The sequence below is a fragment of the Lepidothrix coronata genome, unplaced genomic scaffold, assembly GCF_001604755.1.
Source record: "Lepidothrix coronata isolate B3197 unplaced genomic scaffold, Lepidothrix_coronata-1.0 Scaffold8, whole genome shotgun sequence".
NCBI lineage: Eukaryota > Metazoa > Chordata > Aves > Passeriformes > Pipridae > Lepidothrix > Lepidothrix coronata.
This window is the reverse complement of record NW_016690188.1, coordinates 5,244,969-5,265,004: the sequence shown is the minus strand read 5'-3', so window position 1 is coordinate 5,265,004 and position 20,036 is coordinate 5,244,969. Positions and strand designations below refer to the sequence as shown.

At 42.1% G+C, this 20,036-nt stretch overlaps 1 protein-coding gene across 1 annotated transcript in view; it reads left to right on the top strand.

Annotated features, from left to right (window-relative positions):
* The window catches only part of CNNM2 (cyclin and CBS domain divalent metal cation transport mediator 2), a 120,170-nt gene that overhangs the window by 78,715 nt on the left and 21,419 nt on the right, over nucleotides 1-20,036 (top strand). Inside the window, exons 2-3 of the mRNA XM_017804009.1 lie at nucleotides 11,403-11,546; nucleotides 19,116-19,253. Coding sequence (XP_017659498.1) covers nucleotides 11,403-11,546; nucleotides 19,116-19,253 — 282 coding nt within the window. The remainder of the gene's footprint in view (nucleotides 1-11,402; nucleotides 11,547-19,115; nucleotides 19,254-20,036) is intronic.

Below are 20,036 nucleotides of genomic sequence, written 5' to 3'. Positions count from 1 at the left end.
AAATATGTGTCACATTTTGTTGTGTATTTTATGGTGGGAAAGTGTAATCGGAAAAAATGCATTTAGATCTTGTGGGACAGTAAGGTAAAATAGCTACTTGTGTGAACTGGATCTTTTTTTAGATGCAGGAGCTACAGAAATAGCCAAGCGATAGCCCCACTGTGAACTCAAAATGCATTTCCTTTTGCCAGCGTTTGCTGGTCTGTTTGTCTAACCCTTGTAAGGACAGCGGTGCCGTGTGCGTGGCCGGGCTCTCCCGGCTTCTGGAATGATGGGCGCTTTCACGTGTATTAACCTGGTGTGCGTTAAGATGCAGAGCAGTGGATCATGCATAGTTCAGCTTATTTAGACTGTGTGTATTTGAGCTCTACTTGGAAATACGTGGTGTTTCAATTAAACAAATTGTGCGTGGTATAAAGTAGGGATTTATATAATAATTTTTATTTCTAGCAAATTTTGTTTTTTTTTTTTTTTTTTTTTTTCCTTTACTGTCGTGATGGACTGACAGCCTCTTCCTGCAAGTGGAAATTATAGCAGTGTTTTGAAGTTTGTTCTTTTCTGGTGTTTGGGGGACTGGCATAGGGTCTGCACTGTTACTGCTGTGAGGGAGGTTGCTCGGGGGCATTTGTGGGGGGTTTTTTGTCTGGTGGTTTTTATTTCGTTTGGGATTTTTTGTAGTTTATTTTTTTTCCTTACCTGTCCTAGTCCTCCATAGCTTTAGAAGTCATTGACATACCATGTTTCTGTCAATTTCATGAAAACGTGTGTGGACAAGAGAGAAGATTTTCCCTATTGCTCCCTCTGAGGTGGAGATGAGAGCTCAGCCCTTACCTGTTCTGTGAAGGCAGCATCACCTAGCCAGTAGCTGCATTTGTGATGGGACCTTTCTTGAACATGCAGAAGATGCAGAAAGAACCTCAAGAGCATTGCAGACTCCAAGAAGAGGTCTGGCTGTGAATCTGTAGCTTTCCAAACTCTCATGCCCCAGTCCTTGGAACCACATACAGCAGCAGACATCCGTTGTGCTATTGTTAATATGCTAGATAAATACTGTTGTTTATACTATAGATTTAATTGGAAGTCCTCAGAGCCTAGTAGACTGGTTTTCTGGTTGGGACTTGTGCTGCAGTGGCATACCCAGAATGTTTGGATTTTCAAGCGGTCACGGAAGATAACAATGAACTGCGTGTATTGTATGTTGTGTGACCTAGCTGCCCATGTCTTTTCTAGCAGAAATTCAAGCTGTTTAACTTTAGTGTTTATGGGAATGTAGAAGAATTCAGCCTAACCCTAGCTAAAAGTAAACAAATGCGATGCAGGAGTCACAATAGGACACCATTGCTCTGATGGCATTTCCGTGGTCAGAATGTTTTAGGGATGCTGGTATTGCCACTGTCAGAGCACTCTTAGCGTGGACACAGGTTTCTGGGCAAAGCTGTATGGGTTGCTTGAGTTTTAATTCACCCTCTGCCCTCACAAGGGAAGCTGATTTGGCCTGTGCCTGTGGGTTCAGCTGTGGTAATTGAGGTTCTTTCCATAGTTAGTGGAGTTGTGCTTCACCATAACTCTCATCAGATTGTTGCAGGAGGAGTTGGGTACATCAGGTGAATGGATCATGTGTATCAGATGATTCAAATGGACACTTGTGAGCTCTTGCTGTCCTGGGATACCTTGATGCAATTCTGTTACATGGTGTTAGTAGAAAAGTATGAGAGCCTAGGCTTAGATAAATTCATAGAGATGCTCTGACACACACGATTTCAAACAAGCTGAACAGTCTTAAAGAGACAATAGAGATCTGTCCCCTGCCAGAGGTGATTGAATGAAAAGGTCTTCTGCTTAGATCAATAGCCCCATTCCCTATGAGAAACTATGACACAAAGCTTGTTCTGGAGTAAAATTGTCAAAATAAATGAAGCCTCAGAAGTCAGTGATATTAAAGCAAGTACTTAGGTTATTTGGGAGCAAATAAATTAACATTCATTTTGGATGGGGCTAAAATAATGATAGAGATTTCTGCAGAATACCAAAGAAAACAGCACTGGCTCTACTACACCTTCCCTGAACTAAACAGGCAGATGAAAGAAATACCCTCCTCGCATAATTCCTGTTACGTCACTAAAATACTACAGCTCATCACTTTGTGTAAATATTGACAAGGAGATGTTGAATAATATTGTAATGTAGGCGTGAGTTACACGTCATCCCCTGTCATACACACCCTTGGAAAAAGTTGGAAAGCTGTTGAGCAATCCTGATTTAGTCTTCTGGAGTAAAGGAACTCTTCATCACAGCAAAACTAGTGGGGGCAAGTTCACAAATTCAATATCTTAGACTCCTTTTCTTCTCTTCATTTATCTCCAGTCTCTTGTTGCTAAGGGGCTAGTCTCTCCTCTTCACCTTATCTTCAGTTCTCTCCAGTGGCTGTTGCTGAAGGAGCAAGGCTTTGCGGTCTTATCTGAGAGGTTTCCTTCCTCCTTCAAGAGCTCTGGACAAACTCAGCCTACCAGAGAGCTATGCAGGGTGGCCCAAAAACCCACTAATTAGATGGTTGTTCACAAATGGAAACTTTAAAAAGGTTCTGAGTAAAGTCAGTAATTAAAAATATTAATAGCATAATTGCCATAGAGATTGATCTTTGAAGTTTCCATTTCTAAAATCTGACCCAGTAATACTGTTTTTTGAGAAAATTAATCTTTCTGTGTCTCTATGGAAAGATGATGTTGTATTAGTAGTTCACATGAAAATCTTACATATATGAGTAATTGATAACTCCTGGGAACAAAGCCAGTCATACCACATTTTTTCTTCGATAATAGTAAGAGTACATTCAGTTATACCACCAGTATTGTCAATCTTTCAAACAAGGCAGTTTTCTGTAATCTCTCCTTTTCCCAAGGATGCTGAGTGAGCATTTGAACTAGTTCTTTTGCTAGCTTTTTGCCTGATAGGCCTTGAAAATAACACATAATCAAGATAAGATCTACTTAAATCCTAAAAAAAAAAAAGCAAAATCATGGATTTTCTCCCCTCTGTGTTATTGTATTAATATTTTGCAAAACTCCTGCAGTTTGTAGGCATTTAAATATCTGTGATGCCCAGTTCTGAAATCGCAAGTGCTCTTATGTACTTTTTTTGTGTCAGACTCTTCCAGCATGACTTTGGGTGATTTAAATTACTTCCCCCTGCCACATCCATACCTGCTGATCTGTACAGGTTCTTGATGAAGAGACATGGGTCCAGCATTCAGCTGTGATCTCTCGCTAGCTAAAATTGCACCAAAGCAAAGTGAAAATGTGCCTTAAGAAAGTTGAAAATAGTCACTCCGGTGAGCTTCTCTGATCCATAATTTTGGGTCTCTCTTGGCATTTTGCTACATTTAGATGTGCCATACCTTCAGCCTTTAAAAGAGTCACTTTCCAGACGGAGGACATTCCCCACTTCCAATGAATTTGCTGACAGTGTGAAGCACAGTTCTGCAGCAGCTGGTCCTTCATTACTACACCTCGTGGGACCTGACCCAAACTAAAAGCCAGTGAGAGAAGGTGTTTGTGTTTCTTGTGCCTTCAGATTGCTGCAGTATCCTTCGTGTTCTGCTGAAGTGGTTGGAAATTGCTCTGTAATGGCAGCGCATGAATCCCTGCACTGATGTTACATTCCAGAGAAACAAACGTGCAGTGTCAGAGCACGAGTGCTCACGTGGCCCTGATGCTGCACTCATGCAAAGTCAAGGTCACCGGCACTGATCGTGTTTACAGGCGTGTTTGTCCCCTGGTTGCTGTGAAAGCCCACACATGTAAGTGGTTCTGGGGTTCTAGAAATCCTGCTGGATGAAGGTGTTGTCACCAATTTAGAAAGTTAACCGAGTAGATTTTTGTTAAGCTTCCCCTGGCTCCTGCCGCAACGTAAATTAGAAAGCCTTGCACTGAGCTTGAAAAATCTGATGGCACCATCGATCAGGCTGGGTTTGTGGCTGCTAGAGTTGCAGACTACATGTGATATAAATGGCCTGAAGTAAAACAAGTCATTAAAATAGAATATTAATGATTTAAGATGTTGGTAATGCAAGAACCTTTTTAAATTTATGTCCTAAATAGTGAGCTAAAAGTAAACTATAGGAGCTGATGGTAGTAATAAAAAAAAAAAAGAGAGTATATCCAGCCCTGAGTTCCTTTCACACTCCCCAAGATGCTGTTCTTCCTTTTCAGTTTGTGCTCTTTGCTCTCAGCATAAGGTTTAGGTCCTTATGTAAGCATGTTGGCCTCAGCTAACCTCCTCCTAATGTCCAAACATGTTTCTGTTGTGCCTTCTAGTACTTTACCTTTGTCGGATTTAAAATCTCTTGGTGTAGATGCCAAAATCTAGAAGCTCCCTGAATTAAACTCAGTCTGTTCTAGGAATTGAGAGAGGCAGGATTAGGGGGAGGATTAGATCAGTAGGATTTTTGGCTGTAATGATACAGAATAAGGCTGTTGTTTCTGTTGGTGTTGTGTTTTGGTTACCTGAACATCAAAGTCATCCGAGTTCGTCGTTGTTTTGGATTGGCTTCTATTTTTGTTGCTCATAAACATATCTTGGTGTTCTTGTTTTCATTTAGTGGATTAACCGTTGGTTAGTGGAAGCAGCCTCTTGGACTGGAGGAGACTAACAAGGGTGATGGTTTCCTCTCCTGCACCCTTATGAAGGGCTCAAGAAATTGTCCCCCCTAGGGCAGGGAAGTGGGAGGAGGGTGGGGTGGGTACAAGTCATAGCAGCAATGAAAAGTTGCAGAAGGAGACATTGAACAGGCCGTGGCAGAAAGGGGTCATCGGTCTGGATTTCCAGCTGTTCACATCCCTCAAAGTATTCAGCAGCCTGGCCCCACCGATGCCAGAATCCAGGACCTGTCCTCTCCATCTGCTCTCGGAGGGACTGAGGTCTGGGGAGGACCTGAAGCGTTGAATTTTGCAAACCCAAGGTTTTGCGCTCCCTCTGCTGGCGGCATTTCTGCTGGCGGGTGTCTGCTCTTCACTCCTGAAGGAATGCTGAAATCAGTGGGACAATCTTGAACAAACAGGGAAGTAATAAAATTAGCATGGCTCCTTTTTAGGGTCCTTGAACACTAAGAAAAAATCCTTGTTGACCATGCTGTGGAGGTGTGAGGCAGTAAGGAGATGCATTTTTTACACTTCTTTCCAAAAGGTCATTACATGCCTTGGGAAGTGGACACACAGGGAAAATCACATCAGCATAAGTCACACTTCAGTATCTTTTGAATCTGGTGTGGAAGACTTGAACCATGACCAAGAATGACTTCAATATTCTGCTTGCTTACCTTAAATTTTATATGAACTTTTTTGTTCTGTGTCAGCCCAAGTAACACTAGGTCTCTCTCCAGATTCAATATTTTCTCTTCTTGTTGTTGCCACCTCTTCTCTTGACTTTAGTTGCTGCACTCCTGAAGTGCTTCCTTGATTTTTTTATTTTTTAAAACTTCCAGCCTGTTTCTCACCTCAAGCCACCAGTGTCCTGATATCACAACCTCGTACTCAGGTTAGAGCCTAAGAGAGGTATCCAAACCCTTTTTGCTTTCAAGAGAGTTTTCTCTCTCTCAAGTGTTATGTTTTCCATCTCTTCCTCTCCTTCAGATCCAGTGGATAATTCTCAAAGACAGTAGCTTCCAGGTTTGGGAAGCAGCTTGTGTTTGTTCATTTACCAGGCTGAAATCAGAGTTCTGGCCAACACTGAGAGCAGCCCAGCTAGTGATGTGCATTTCACACCCTCGCGGACCCTGATTATTGTCAACACCAGCCATATTCAGCCCAAACTCCCTACTGCATAAGGACTGCCTGACTGGGAAGCCTTGTCATGCTGTTCATGGCAAGGGAGTCATTAATAATATTCAGGGAGTTTCTGAAACTTTTCACTCCTCATTTTTGTTCTTGCTGCCTGCCTACACCTGGTAATAGTTTTCCCTAGATGTTCTCACTTCTTATTGTTACCTAAGATTTCCACTTTGATAGCAGAGCTCTAAGTTGAAATGACCTTTTTCTTTGCACTCGAACTATTTCTGGTTCCCAGATAATTTCTTTTACTCATGTACCTATGGTGATTTCCCAGCTTGTGATCCAAGTTTGTTGCCAGGTTCAGTTCAGTTGCATGTAAAGCTGCAGCAGGTTGCACCTGTCTAGAGCTGCGCCCTCACATTTAGAAGCATCAGCAAAGCAAATTAAGTTTGTCAGCCTGTGTCTCACCACGGTCCTACCAGAAGGGATTGAAGGGTAGGCAGTGGTTGGGTCGGAGCGCCTGCACTGACTGATAGGCTGCTGGAGATGGAAAATGTTAGCTCATCGCTTCTCTTTCATCTGCCACAGGGCAGGGGACGGTAATTGAGTCCTTTCTAAGAGCTTTGTCCAGTCGAGTTTTCAAAGTTGCAAGTAACTGAGCTTCTGTCGTTTCCCCTGGGAAAGTATTCCTTACAAATACAATTCACTGTCAGGAAGTCATTCTGAAACTCTCCCTGATTTTTGCTTTTTTTTTGATGTCCTCCCACTAAATGGACTTTAACACAAAGAGTCTATTTAAAGTGCTACTTTTTTATTTTCCTGTGAAGGCTGCTGTGGTTTCTAGTTAATGTTTGTACAAGTCTGTGAGCTCTCCAGTTTAAAGGAGAATCGCTGTATTCCCTGTGGTTGTGCTGATACTTTCGCTCATTTCCTTGAGGATCTGGATGAGTTTCATGTGGCTGTATTAAATGAACATTAGTTATCAGGTTCCCTTCCCAAACATATATTCAAAATTGTGTGTTTTGCTGCTGAAAAGAGCAGGATCTAAAAAGCCTAGTCTAAATCTAGATTATGTTTGTGCAGAAGTTTGGGGTTTGTCTTAATTCTGTGAATGGTGTGTGGTGAACCCAAAGGCAGCATGCACCAGCTTGTGTGTGTGTGTGGAGAAAGTAGCAGTCTGATTTCCCCATTGAAAATAATCAAAGTGGAAAAGCAAACAGCATGAATGCAAATTTCTGCTAAAAGAATAGAGATTTAACGTCCTTGAACTGTGCTGCAGAAAAGAAACTTAGGAAAACACTTTTTAATTTGGTATAATTGCTTGCAAGCTGGGGCCATCCCAGAGGGAGTTATTTTTAATGGTTAAATTATACAACACATTTTAAAATTGATTGTTTTGTGTAATGTATTGTTGAACCTGTGAATCTCACTGACAGACCCAAATGTTTACCTTTGTAGAAATCAGTCAAAATGAAAACAGTCGTGTAAGAATAAACAGGGGGATTTTTCAGAAGCACAGATCATTAGTTAGTAAATTCAAGGGCAACTAAGCGCCTCCTGGGATTTTTCTCCATGTCATTGAAGGCATATTAAACAGGCTATAGCTTAACATACCAGGGCACTTACCAACAGCAGACTCACGTTACTGGTTTTAACAAAAATTGTCTGACCTGATTCTTGTTTTACCACAGACTGCCTTTAAAGCAATCTTCTGTTTTATAAATGTCTACCATAGCTTTGATTTAGCACTGATTTTTTTTGGTTAATAAATTTTTCAAGAAATGGTCAAGGTGCTGTAAGAGAATGAGTATTTCAGGCACTTCTTCCAGTTCTGTTCTGTGTGGTCAGTAAACCACATGGACTCCCAGAAGCTCGTTCTAGGTTCACTTGCTCATGTGGATTTCACTAAGTATCTTCATGTTTCTTAATTAGCTTGATTAATCAATCAGAAGTTGTGGTACAGAGCAAAATCTAAGCTGAGTGGCAGGGTTTTAAGCAATGAGATGAGATTGGATTTGCATTTAACAAAACTGCTTGGCGCTTTAGTTGCCCATGAATGTAACTGAGAGGTTAAAATTTGTCACAACTTGTAGCTCAAGCCATGTACACATGTAAGCTCCACAGGCTCTTGGTGGTGTCACTGACCATCGCTGTACATGGGGGAAGCTGAGGCAGAAAGCAAATGCTGCCTGCCTGTGGCCACAGAGGAGTTGTGGGTCACACATCACTCACGTCATTTATGCCTTTGTCATGAGATCTGGCAGTGCTGCAGAGCTGCCCACTTGCTAAATCTCATTGTATCAACACTTAAAACAAGTGATTAAAGTATTAGTGTCATCTATGTAGTATGGTTAGAGACTGTGGCCTAACCACAGTTTTCTATATTTCACCTAACCAGTGAAATACAGAACTTATTTATATCATTTCCATGCACACCTGTTCTCTCTGTTTAATTTGTGTTCTGCTCTCAAAGCCCTAGGAATATTACAGACAGTTCAGGTGTCCTTACCTAGACATTTACCTTATTCAGCTCTTTATTGGATATGTATTATATGTCCTTAGCAGTGGGAAATACAAGCTGAAACCTCTCTTTCTCAGTTGAATAAAATGGTATAACAATTACCAGTGTCCTGATAAAGTATTTGAATAAAGCTGTAGCCCATTTCTATTTCAAACACTCAGAGGAGTCATTATTTTACTCACAGACCACTTTTAAAGCTGAGCACATGCTGTGTTGTGCTCTTTTACGATGTATAAAGAAGTCTGCACTCCACTAGCTTTTCCTTTAGCCTTTTCTGCCTTGACTACTTCCATACGTGGAGAGTATATTGCAGTCATCTGTGTCTGAGAGGGCAGCCAGTCTGGGAATGCATCTTTGTAATATCTCCATCACCAGCTCTGGGGCTTGTTCCACTGTCTGATGAATTCTGGCAAATTATTGCATCCAGGTCAAAATTATCTTGCAAAACCCCAAGAAATGTAATTTTCGGATCTAGTCTGTCTCATCAAGTCACTACATGGACATTGGAGCCAGTGGAAAGGAAAGAGAAGACTTGGGAGCAAAAGTCAGGCTTTTAGGTGCAGCCTAATTGCATTGGCTTCAATTCCTCTCACCCCAACAAAGTGATGAGTTCGTGAAAGTCCAGAACAGGAAAACTTGACAGTCAAGAGGTAAGAAAGGTTACTGTCAGCCTGAGTTTGGATATACTCACTTTGTTTAAGAGGGCAGTAGCTGGTACAGATTTTGGTCACTTGTCTCACATTAGGTACTGTTGCTCGGATCAGCTACTCACATGAGGAGTGCATAACGTATTTTAGTGATCCTGAATTCTTGGTGGGGACCACTCTGCTGGAAAGGGCATGTAACTGGTTTGTGGATGAAACCTGTGCACAACTTCCCATTGTATTGCCAGCTGCTCAGGTCCTTCCCCAATCCCATTTTCATAAGTCTCTCCTATTGCTTGTAGATGTGTCCAGAACTCCACTGTTCTTTTCAAAATTTAAAATTTCATTACCTGATTCACTATTATGATAGGCAGTACAGAAGTGGAGGAAAAGACTCAAATTTGATTATTCTGATCAAAGCTGAAACACCAAGTTGATAGCATTGTCTTTCGGGGTTTTTGTTTTTTTAATTTAACCCACTTCTACAGATCTTCCATTTACTAATGTATGAGAATGGTCATCCTGAGGAATTAGCATCTGAATAAGCATGTGCTAATGAGCTGCTCTGGTCTGTGGTAGAAATGGTTCTGGAAGGAGCCATGCCTTTTGACTTGCAAGCAAATATACTAATATCTGAGCAGGCACTGGGGAATAAATTGCAATATTTGTTTTGTCTGTGTAATATTATTTCGTGCCACAGTTTCTACTGAATATTGTTATACTGAAAAGATATAATTGGAGTAATATATTATAGGGGAATGGCAATAATAACCACACTTAAATCTTTCACGTTTTTATGAAGTCACTTTTTATTTTAATGAAGTTCATTGAGTGGTAAAAAGAGCTGGAGGTCTTGCAAGTAATGCAAACAAATAAAACCTGTAAAATCTGGCACAGTGAAAGACTTTCAGTACAATATGCATATTGATAGTTTAAAAATCATCTTTCTATTAATTCACTGTAGAATAAGGTCTCCTCAAGATAAGACTCAGCAGTGTTGTGGAGTTGGTATTTAAAGTATGTCCATCTGCATCTAAACGAGTAGCTCCAAGACAATCAGATTATGCAGTAGTTACTTTGGTGAGAATATCGCCTAAGTGGAATGGAAACTTCATTTTGAGTCTAATATTAGACCCTGCTTTGGAAAATTCCTTTTAAATGATCACAAGCTGGGAATAGCAAAAGAATTTAACTTTCGACAGACAGCATTCACCAAGAATTTGTTTTTAACTGCTTATGTTGGGTCCCTGGGAAAGCAGATGTGAAAAACTTACCAAAGTGAATTGACTTGACCTGATGCAATGTTTATATCAGTAGTTGATAAGTTTTCCTCCCTTGTCTAATTTGTTCGGGATATTTTCATTCTTTAAGCATGAGTAAGTCTGGGTTCAAATAGTTTGAATGCTTGTTAGTCTAATAATCTGAATCTTAAAACATGCAGACATTATTGCCTATAAAGGGGGTGTAAGCAACGCTGGACTATTTTGGTTGTCTTCCGCAACTGGGGATAAGTATCGTTTTTGATACCAGCAAAGAAGAATGTGAGGCAACGTTGCTTAATTCCTGATAATTCAGAAAGCATATTTATGTCTGCTGTATTAGTACTTCAAAATGCCACTTGCATTTGGTGACCCTTTCAATGCATAATGCATGTTACTAATTATGCAGCTTTACAAAAGACTGGCTTTCAGTGGCAGTCAGGGAAATGGCAACCGAGGGTATCAAAGCCAATTTGAAGGCTCATAATAATATTGTCATCATCATTATTCCTTGTGGCAGAAAGGAATTTAGGAATTCACTGCAAATGATGCACAGCTCAGGGATCTTCAGAGCCACTAGGATATCTCAGCTTTTCTCTTTGTTGATCAGACACTGTCACTTTGGATATTTTAGTTAATTAATTCCAAAATAAGTTGTCTCCCCTCCATATGGAGAATACATAAATAAATTATTTTTGAGGAAGGGAGGAGAAAAAGAGAAACTGATGGATTGGGCTGACCCCTTCTCCCCAGCTCTGCCCTGTCCCCATGCTTCTGTGGTTTGGCCATTGTTGCTGTTGTTTCCAAGCTTGAGGAGAACATCTACGGGACCTCACTGCAAAGGAGTGCCCCAACCTGGCCTTCCTCTGCCAGTGCATGAGACAGGAAGCGGAACAACTGTTAACAAGATAATATAATGAATTCAATGCCAGGGTGACTGTTTTGCTGGGAAAGACATTAGAATGGGAACACTCATCTCTTTAGTTGTTCTCTTTTAGTGTATTAGGTGGATTTATGTGACCCAGGAATGTGTATCTCAGACATAAACCAGATTATGATTTCAAGCATCTGTTAAACTTTGCACCTTTTTTCATAAAACCTGACGCCAACCTTTTTGTCTTTTATTTATGCCTGTGTGTCTATAGTTCTGCTATAATTTCTGATCATTCAGGAATTTCTGAAATGTCTGAATTGCTGATCTGTCTCCTTGCAGGCAAGTCTCACCTGGCTATAGTACAAAGAGTAAACAATGAAGGAGAAGGGGATCCTTTTTATGAAGTTCTGGGAATTGTCACTTTAGAAGATGTGATTGAAGAGATCATCAAGTCTGAAATTCTGGACGAAACAGATCTATACAGTGAGTAGAAATATTTGCAATTTGTTTATGGATGAGACAGAAGACTCCATCCAGCAGCAATTGTGTTTATAGCTGTGTTTTGAGAGATGTTACGTTGCTGATTTAAAATCTTAATGGTCGAATTGTTAAGGAAGTTTCCTTAACAAAATGACCTGCAGATCCCTCAAGTGGTTGAAGCAGTTTTTGGTTTTACAGCATGGGTACCTCACTGCTTTATGCTGTATTAATTCAGAAACAGTACAAGTGTCTTTATTTGACCTTTTCATCAAGGAGGTTTGCATCTGTAACAATCTTTTCTCTCCTGCTACCTGTTCTCCACCACTGTGGCCTTGTTAAACCTTTCTGTTACAGCACTCGCTTTCCCCTGTCTTCTCTCTGTCTCAAGGGTCTGTAGTCCAGGTACTACCATACATTAGCAAGAAGGCAGGCAAATACCTTGCCTCAAGGAAGAGGAAAGGAGTCTCTTTAGAATCTCTCTCTGTCATTCATTCAGAATTCCTGAGAATGGAAAGTCTTCTTCAGGGCCGAAAACCAGCATGTCCTAAATGCCTTCTGTTTTTATCAGTCAGTACAGCTCCTTCCTTCCTTGTGTTAACATATGTTGAGGGACACGATGCTGTAGGTCAGCCATTACCTGGGACTTGAGAGATCTGGATCCTTTTCTTTCCCAGATTAGAGTTTATCTGATCTTTGACCAGTTATCTAAAGTGTCTTTGCTTCTCTTCCATCTGCACAATCTGGCCTGTGCATACAGGACTTCCTTTCTGTCATTCTTCGTATGTCTTATCTGTATTTTGATCACTTGCTGGCAGATGCTATTTTTTACTATGTGCGTGCAGCACAAGGATGTCTTTAGATCCTATTATAGTAGAAATAATAATTTTAAGTATCTTTAACACTCTTCAGCTGTCCTTTGCTTTCTTCTTCTTTCCTCATGAAAGGGATCGGAATGTTTCTACAGTATCTTTTTCAGGCCAATGCAAGCATCTTCTGTCTTCCCTCCAAGCCAAATTCCTGATGAGCACTTTACACTCAGGGGTAGATATACTTCTACTTGGTTTTGCCTGAACTGCTTTCTGTAGCTGGTTAGTATTTTACCAGTATTTATGTGCCCAAAGGTTCGTGTAAATCACAGTTGTGTTTTGCGACATGCTGAACAGTCTAATCAGTATACAAATCACAGAGGTCCAGTTAGTATTGATTTCTTTTCATACCTTCGCAAATGAATTGTTGGGTTAATCAGTTACAGCATAATGCTTTTACAGGCTGAATTCAGACTTTCTTTTATACTCTAAAAAGATCCTGTCTTTGTCTACCTTTGAGGTGTTTTCGTGTTTCTATGAGTGAAGACACTGCATATGGTTTTCAATGTTCTCCCCCCCCATGTTTGTTAAGAGAAAACACATGGATTATGCCATGTTGTTCTTCAGGACAAAAAAAGCTTTGTCCATTAATAGCATGTTAGAAAGCAAGGAAATGGGAATTTAATTTTGCTATCTGAAGGCTTCCTAGATTAACAAAATAGAGTCGGTGAACATTGAGTTCACTTAAAACTCTCCTTCTTGGGAAGGTTTTACTGTTGAAAATTCCTGGTTCAGAACAGGAAGGAAACTTTCTAGGCTTCCTGGAGGATGCACAAAATTTTTGGGGGTGAATCGTGCTATGTACTGTGGAGGTGAACTCCTAATTTCTTTATGAGGTACTGAAGTTCAGTCCACTGCTTAAATTGAAGGAAACTGTAGCAGTAAGGGAGAGAGCAGAAATCCCTAGAAGCTGTGAGGATCACAGAAAGTGTAACAGATTTTGGATTTGGGCAGATTGAAGTGCTGTAACCACCTCCAGCTGGTGTAGTGATGGGAACAATGGAAACATACTTTGGGTTCACTGAAGGTACTTTACTGTCCATGATGTGTTAAATCAGCTCATTTTTGGTGTTGATATGAGAGTGTCAGGGCTAGTAACCCCATCTCTGATGCTGTTCATTATTAGATCAAGCTGCCTTGCTCAGCTCAGATCAAGCCAACTTGAAACCCTTGGACTGATTTGCCCTGTACTAGGTGTTTACTTAAAATTAGACGTTATGAAAAATTTTGGCAGCGCTGTTACACTTTGTTCTGAAGTTTTAGAAATGTTTTGTTTTGCTTTGATGGAAACTTGAAATTTGATAAAATGGCTGACCTTGGTGTTGGAGCTGTGCCTTTCTGTTGTTTCCATGAAAACCTATTTGAACTGCGTTAGAGTAGAAGCAGTAGTGTATTTACAGTTTTTGCTGAAAGCTGCTCTCACTGCTGAGGCTCTGCAGCTGAACTTCTGGAGGTTGCTTGCCACATAAATGTATTTCTTCAGATGGCTCTATTCTGCCATGTCTTATGGCTTGCAGAGATGTTGAGAGCAAGCAGAAGATGGGAACACAAAAAAGTATTAAATATGTCTGACCCATCAGCATCTGGGTAGACCGAGTACTTCTGAGCATGAGACTTTGTATAGGGAATGCTGAAGAGGTTTCTGTCACGACACAGGTGGGTGACTCTGACTGCATTTCAGCCAGTGTCATGAAGAATGGTCTGTGTGTTTGGCTCTTAGTATTGGAAAGTTGGAGCATTTCTTTCATGGTTGGCACACTACAGGAATCTGTCCTGCACTCCCACGGCTCTAGTCATGGTGGGAGAGCATTTCGCAACCTTCTCAGAGGCCCGGTAGAGAAAGCTTTGTGTTCTGTGTTGGCCTCAGACTGCATAGACTGCTTGTTCACCCTTCTGATCCAGGTTTGACTGGTGACCTGTCTTATTTAGCTCTTTCTGCTTGAAGGCAAGTTTAATCATCACCTTAGTGCAACTGGAATCCTGCTGTTTTTCATGCATACAGATTCAGAGGTGGCTTGCCTCAAGTAAAATCTAGGATTTTTCTACAACTGAAATATCTTAACACACCCTTGTGCATGTGTTCTGCATGTTGTGGATGAAGAGGCTGGTTGTAAGCATCATCTTACAGAATCTGTACATCCCCACCCCTGTGCTGTTCAGCTGTGTGTCTCGGCAAGCAGGACCCCCGGCCAGGCCGTGCTGCAGGGACATTCCATGCCGGGCTGGTGTCCATCTATTAGCAGCTGCAGCAGTGCAGCTCTCTACAGCTTTCACCTAATGAATTTTTTTTAGCCTTGGGAAGTTGCTTCTCTGAGGGGAGGACTCCATCTTACCGAACACTTCTATTTCCAAACAGCTGTTGAAACAGGTAGGTTAAATATGTGGAATCATAGAATGATTGGGGTTGAAAGGAACCTTAAAGATCATCTCATTCCAACCCCCCTGCCATGGATAGGGACTGGGGGGCTCAGGGCCTCATCCAGCCTGGTCTTCTGGGAATGAGGAGTCCACAACCTCTCTGGGCAACCTGTTCCAGTGCCTCAACACCCTCAGAGGGAAGAATTTCTTCCAAATGTTTAATCTGAACTTACCTACCTTCAGCTTAAGGCCATTCACACTTGTCCTATCCCTACATGCCCTTGTGAAAAGTCCTTCTTCAGCTTCCTTGTAAGCTCCCTTTAGGTACTGGAAGGTGCTATAAGGTCTCCCCCTAATCTTCTCTTCTCCAGGTTGAACAGCCCCAGCTCTCTCAGCCTATCTTCATAGGAGAGGTGCTTCAGCCGTGTGATCATCTTAGTGGCCTCCTCTGGGCTTGGTCCAACAGGTTGATGCCTTTCTTGTGTTGGGGGCCCCAGAGTTGAACACAGTGCTCCAGGTGGGATCTCACAAGAGCAGAATAGAGGGGAGAGAATCACCTCCCTGAACCTGTTCGTCGCACTTCTTTTGATATGTGTATCACTTCTCCCATTTAAACTGTGGAGCTACAGGAATAAAAATTGTTTGCCCTATTATTTCCACTGTCATCCAGTGGAAGTGTAGCAATGTAGAAAAAAAAACACACCAATTTGTCTGGCAAGGCCTACAGATCCTAGCTTGGTGTACATCAGTATCCTACGTCAGGAGAACAGAGCTTTCAATAGCTGGAATCTAATCTTTCGATACGCCAAGGTGATTGACACCAGTTAGAAAATAATGCTTTTGCCATTAGGACTATGGACTTGCTAACCTTCTGCTGTCTAGCACCCGTAGGCTGAAGGAGCTGCATCCTTATGGGAAACAATGTTAGGCTGTTAAAGTGCTTCAGGTTTTATCCCACTGACTTTCTTTCAGTTGCTTAAATAGGAGTGATACACAGGGAAACTTGACTTTCCCAGCTAGAGACAAAAAGAACTGACAAAACTGCCTTAGTTAGTTCCTAAACCTTTCTTTTAAAACGAAACAATCTCACAGGCTTAAAAAGCCCTGTGCAGTGTGTGGGGCATAGGCTATCAACCTGAGTGTGAACATCACTGGGAGCATGAGGGAGAGGAGGACATGAGGTGTGCAGAGTGAGACTCTGGCCTCTACCTCTGACTGCCTGCACTAGGCATCCTGGTACCGACTATGGACAAGTCTAGTCCTCTGGGAACTGTACCTTCTTTTCCTGGAGTATCTGGTAAATGTCCATCTCAAGCAGTTGCTTGTCTCTGTCCTTGTGCAGTTCTTGTGTGCTGGACAGAACTACATGTCCATTTGATAAAATATTTTTGTCCTCTTTGGCTTGTCTGGATCTTGCTGCAGATGTATCCTTTGTCCTAAAGACAAAGAGCTCAGGAGGAGAATAGGAACTTTCCTAGAACATTGCCTCGGTGCATTTGCAGGACCTATCAGCCTGCAGCCTGCCTGCCCATCCAACTGAATTGGTGATCTGAGGATTGAACTCCCTGTTCTGTAGCTGGCTCCTTCAGGGAAGTCTATGCAATCGTTTTTCATGTTATGCATCAGGCCTCGAAGTTCAGGAATATTACAAGAGAGATCACAGTCTTAATCGTATTTGGATCACTCCTCTTGAGCTCTCTCATTCATCAGAAGCTCTTGTTGCCTTTGATTTTAAGGAAAAGTCTAAGTATTCCCAGAAATTACTGAAGATGGTTGCAATATGTGTTGATATCTCACCAAAAGTTATAGTGAGAATATCTCTCATGCACTGCACTGTTCACGTTGCAGAACCAAACAGCGTCACAGCACTCTGTAAGCTGAGATCACTTCAGCGTGCCAAGATAATTTCAGTGCCTGTGTCTCCATCTCACTTACTGTAGAAGGGACAGACAGGAAATACCTGGTCCATATTCAGTTACATCTGTCACAATCCAATCCCTGGTTCCTATCTTGTACAAGAAGCTCAAAAGTTGTTTGGATAGCGAAGAACAATTTAAGACCATCCCTTGTAAAAATAAGCCAAGATAGTGGCTTTAAGCCATGTGGCTCTGCTCTCACTGTGTAACATTTTTCTTGATGGAAGATTTCTGGATAACCTGCCAAGGAAAAAGTAGGAGGAGTTGAAATCACCCATCATTTGATTTAGAGCCTGAGTCTCTTACCTTGATGACTGATACAGACAGAAAGATTTAAGGCATTTTCCCCATGTGCTGGCCCTGTCTTCAGGTACCAAAAATGCAGTGTGAAGCCTGCAAAGGTACAGTTTATCCACAGGTGATGCACAGAGATGTTTCTCTGTCCCAGGGCCTAAACTTGTACTTGTGGTGATTTTTACCTCCCTGAACAGAGCAATGATGGAGCTCCTTGTGATGAAAGCCTCTCAGGTACAGCACTTTAAAATTAACATTCTCTGAGCTTTTCAGAAAAAACACAGTTTCTATTCTTCTTACCTATTTACAGCTAGGGGACTTTACTCCTCTTCACTTTCTATTGCTTTGGTATCCATCTTTCCTGTAACTTCAAGATAAGTTCTGTCTCAGACTGTATTTCTAAGGCAGGGATTGTTTTTAGTTTGTAGCCACTCCCTTGAGTGGTTTCTATTCCTGCTTTTGGAAGAGAAGGTGTGGTCCCTGATGTAGCCAAGGTCCTGGATAAAGTACTACTAGGGTAAGAGGCTTCTGGTTTCAAAAAAAGAAAAAGGGTATGGGTCATCATTGTTCCTCTCCATGCACTTGGGAGCAAGTATCTCAAATTTTCTGATTTGCACTGCTCACAGAATAAGCTCAAGATATCCAGACGTGGTAAGTTACTATCAGTATAGTATTGCTGTTTAGTTTGTGATAGTCCTGTAGTACAGGCTTGTCCATGGGAAGTTGAGGATCTAAATGTATTCATATCTAAAAGACTACGTGACTTGGGAAAATCTAGAAACGTGTAAATTACCGGTAATGTGCATTTCCAATCCTCAAACTCCACCACTCTGAGATTTATGTAGTCTGTAGAATATATTTGGACATGTAAAGGACTTCAGATCTCAGGGGCTTCCTTGCTACAGTGCATCACTTTAATCATCTTTGCATGCATAACCTGAAATCTGGCAACATGCAGCTGGGAGTATGTGCAAAGTTTCAGTCTCAGCTTCACCTACACCTCTTTGTGTGCTTGCCCAAATTGTCTGCAGTGAATCAATGTACCAGAATTACCTGTGGTCCCTGAAAAGTACAGTCATTTTAAACCAATTGACTAAGGGTCTGATAGACAAGTAGCTGTAGTGTTCTCAGGATTTTTCCCTGCTAAGGCCCTAGAACCTGAGCCGTGCCTCAGCTCTGAGGGGCTCACAGGAATTGCCTCAACACTTGGATTTCCTGCACTATACAGTGGAGCTCAGAGCTATTTGACAGTATTCTGCTGCTTATAGACACGGCCACCATGTCAGCAGAGAAGAGCAAGACCCTGCCATCTAAGCAGAGACCTCTTCTCCCTGGAATTGATGTATACCATACTCTAACATACTCATAGCTCTCTGCTTACCTGGTTTCTTAAACATTTTGGCAGATTAGCTCAGTGGGTGGATGACAATTGCTGGGTTGTTTATGTCGCTTTCATGTTGTTTTTCACAAATGGGGATTCCCCACCACAGAGCCTCTTTTAAGACACAGATGAATTACGTCTCCCACCTCCTGGCTGTACACTTTGCCAACCTTTACTGATGTTTGGACAGGACAAAAGAAACTGCATATTCTAGACATTGGGAATTACTTTAACCAAAGGCATGTGGATTTTGCCACAGTTGTGAAGAGTCAATGAAGCTGTGGTACAGCATAAAAAATAGGTTATTTTATATTTCCTCTGTGTGCTTGCTGGGAATTTTCTAGGGAACATATTTGGAAAAAGCAGCTATCACAGCTATTTTTGCAAAACAACACCTTTAGATCTTTAGTAACACTGAGCAGGACTCTTCTTCCCCACCTGAAAATGCACACACGCTTTACTTGTAATGTGCAGAGCCGCTCTGCGATCAGGTGTCTGCAAGCAGAGACTTTCCCCCATCAAGGCAACAGAGGCTGTGGATGATGGGCTCTGCAGGACAGGGCCCCACAGCTTCACAGCTCACTGGTTGTTTCTGGTTTGTGCTGCATGCTGATGAGCAGGGCTTTGCAGTGGGGTCTGCCAGCACCCTGTGCTCTGGGTGGCCATCCTGGCTGACTCCAGGCAGTGTGGTTCGTATTGGACCCCGTTCTAACAGAAATCGCTTCCTTCCTTTCTTTTCCCACCCTCCCTTCCCCAGCTGATAACAAGACGAAAAAGAAAGTAGCTCATCGGGACAGGAAGCAGGACTTCTCTGCCTTCAAGCAGACAGACAGCGAGATGAAGGTTAAAATATCACCGCAACTCCTCCTGGCAATGCACCGGTTCCTGGCAACAGGCAAGTGAGGGTTATCTTTCTTTGCAATCGTGCCAGAGCCTCGGAGGCAGTTTGTGAGCAAAGGCCGGTGAGGTGGGTGGGACAGTATAGGCGGGAAGGGAGGCTGGATTGTGGGGTGACAAATAATGCCACTGTTGTGTTTTTCTTTTTAAATTCTCTCCTCTCCTGTGTTCAGTGTCGGCATGAACCCTCTGAGACATATACCAGGGGTGGACCAGTAACTTTAAATTGGTCTGAAAGGTAAGGATGACTGCCAAGTGCCGCACTGCATGTCTAGAGTCCGTCAGATTAACGACTAGCAAGTACACCCCATTAGGAAGAGCTCAGGGAACAAACCAAAGAGGACTCGATACCACTGGCCAGCTGACTGTAATTGCACTCTGGCGCCTTCTCCAGAAAGAGATGCTGGACTTTTTGCAGGAAGGTCTAAACCTGTTCCATGAGACTTTTTGACTCCAAGTGAAAAACTCTCCTGACACATTTAATGCAGACTGCACAGGTGGTTGAACTGTACTCTTTAAAATGGATTTCTGTCTGGCTTGTGTGACCTCCGTTGATGACTTCAGGTTTCAGAGGACAGTTGTCTCCATCCCAGAACACCTTGATGTTTTAGCCCTTGGGTGGGCTAAAACAGGCAGAGGCCAGGGCCTTGAATGGTTTCCTGCAGCTGATATTGCCTTTCGTCGTAAAGTTGGTCCCTTCACCTCAGAGATGAGACCTTTTAACAGGAGAGCTTGTGGAAAAAATACCTTCCTATTGCTCATGCTGTCTCTCTTTGACATA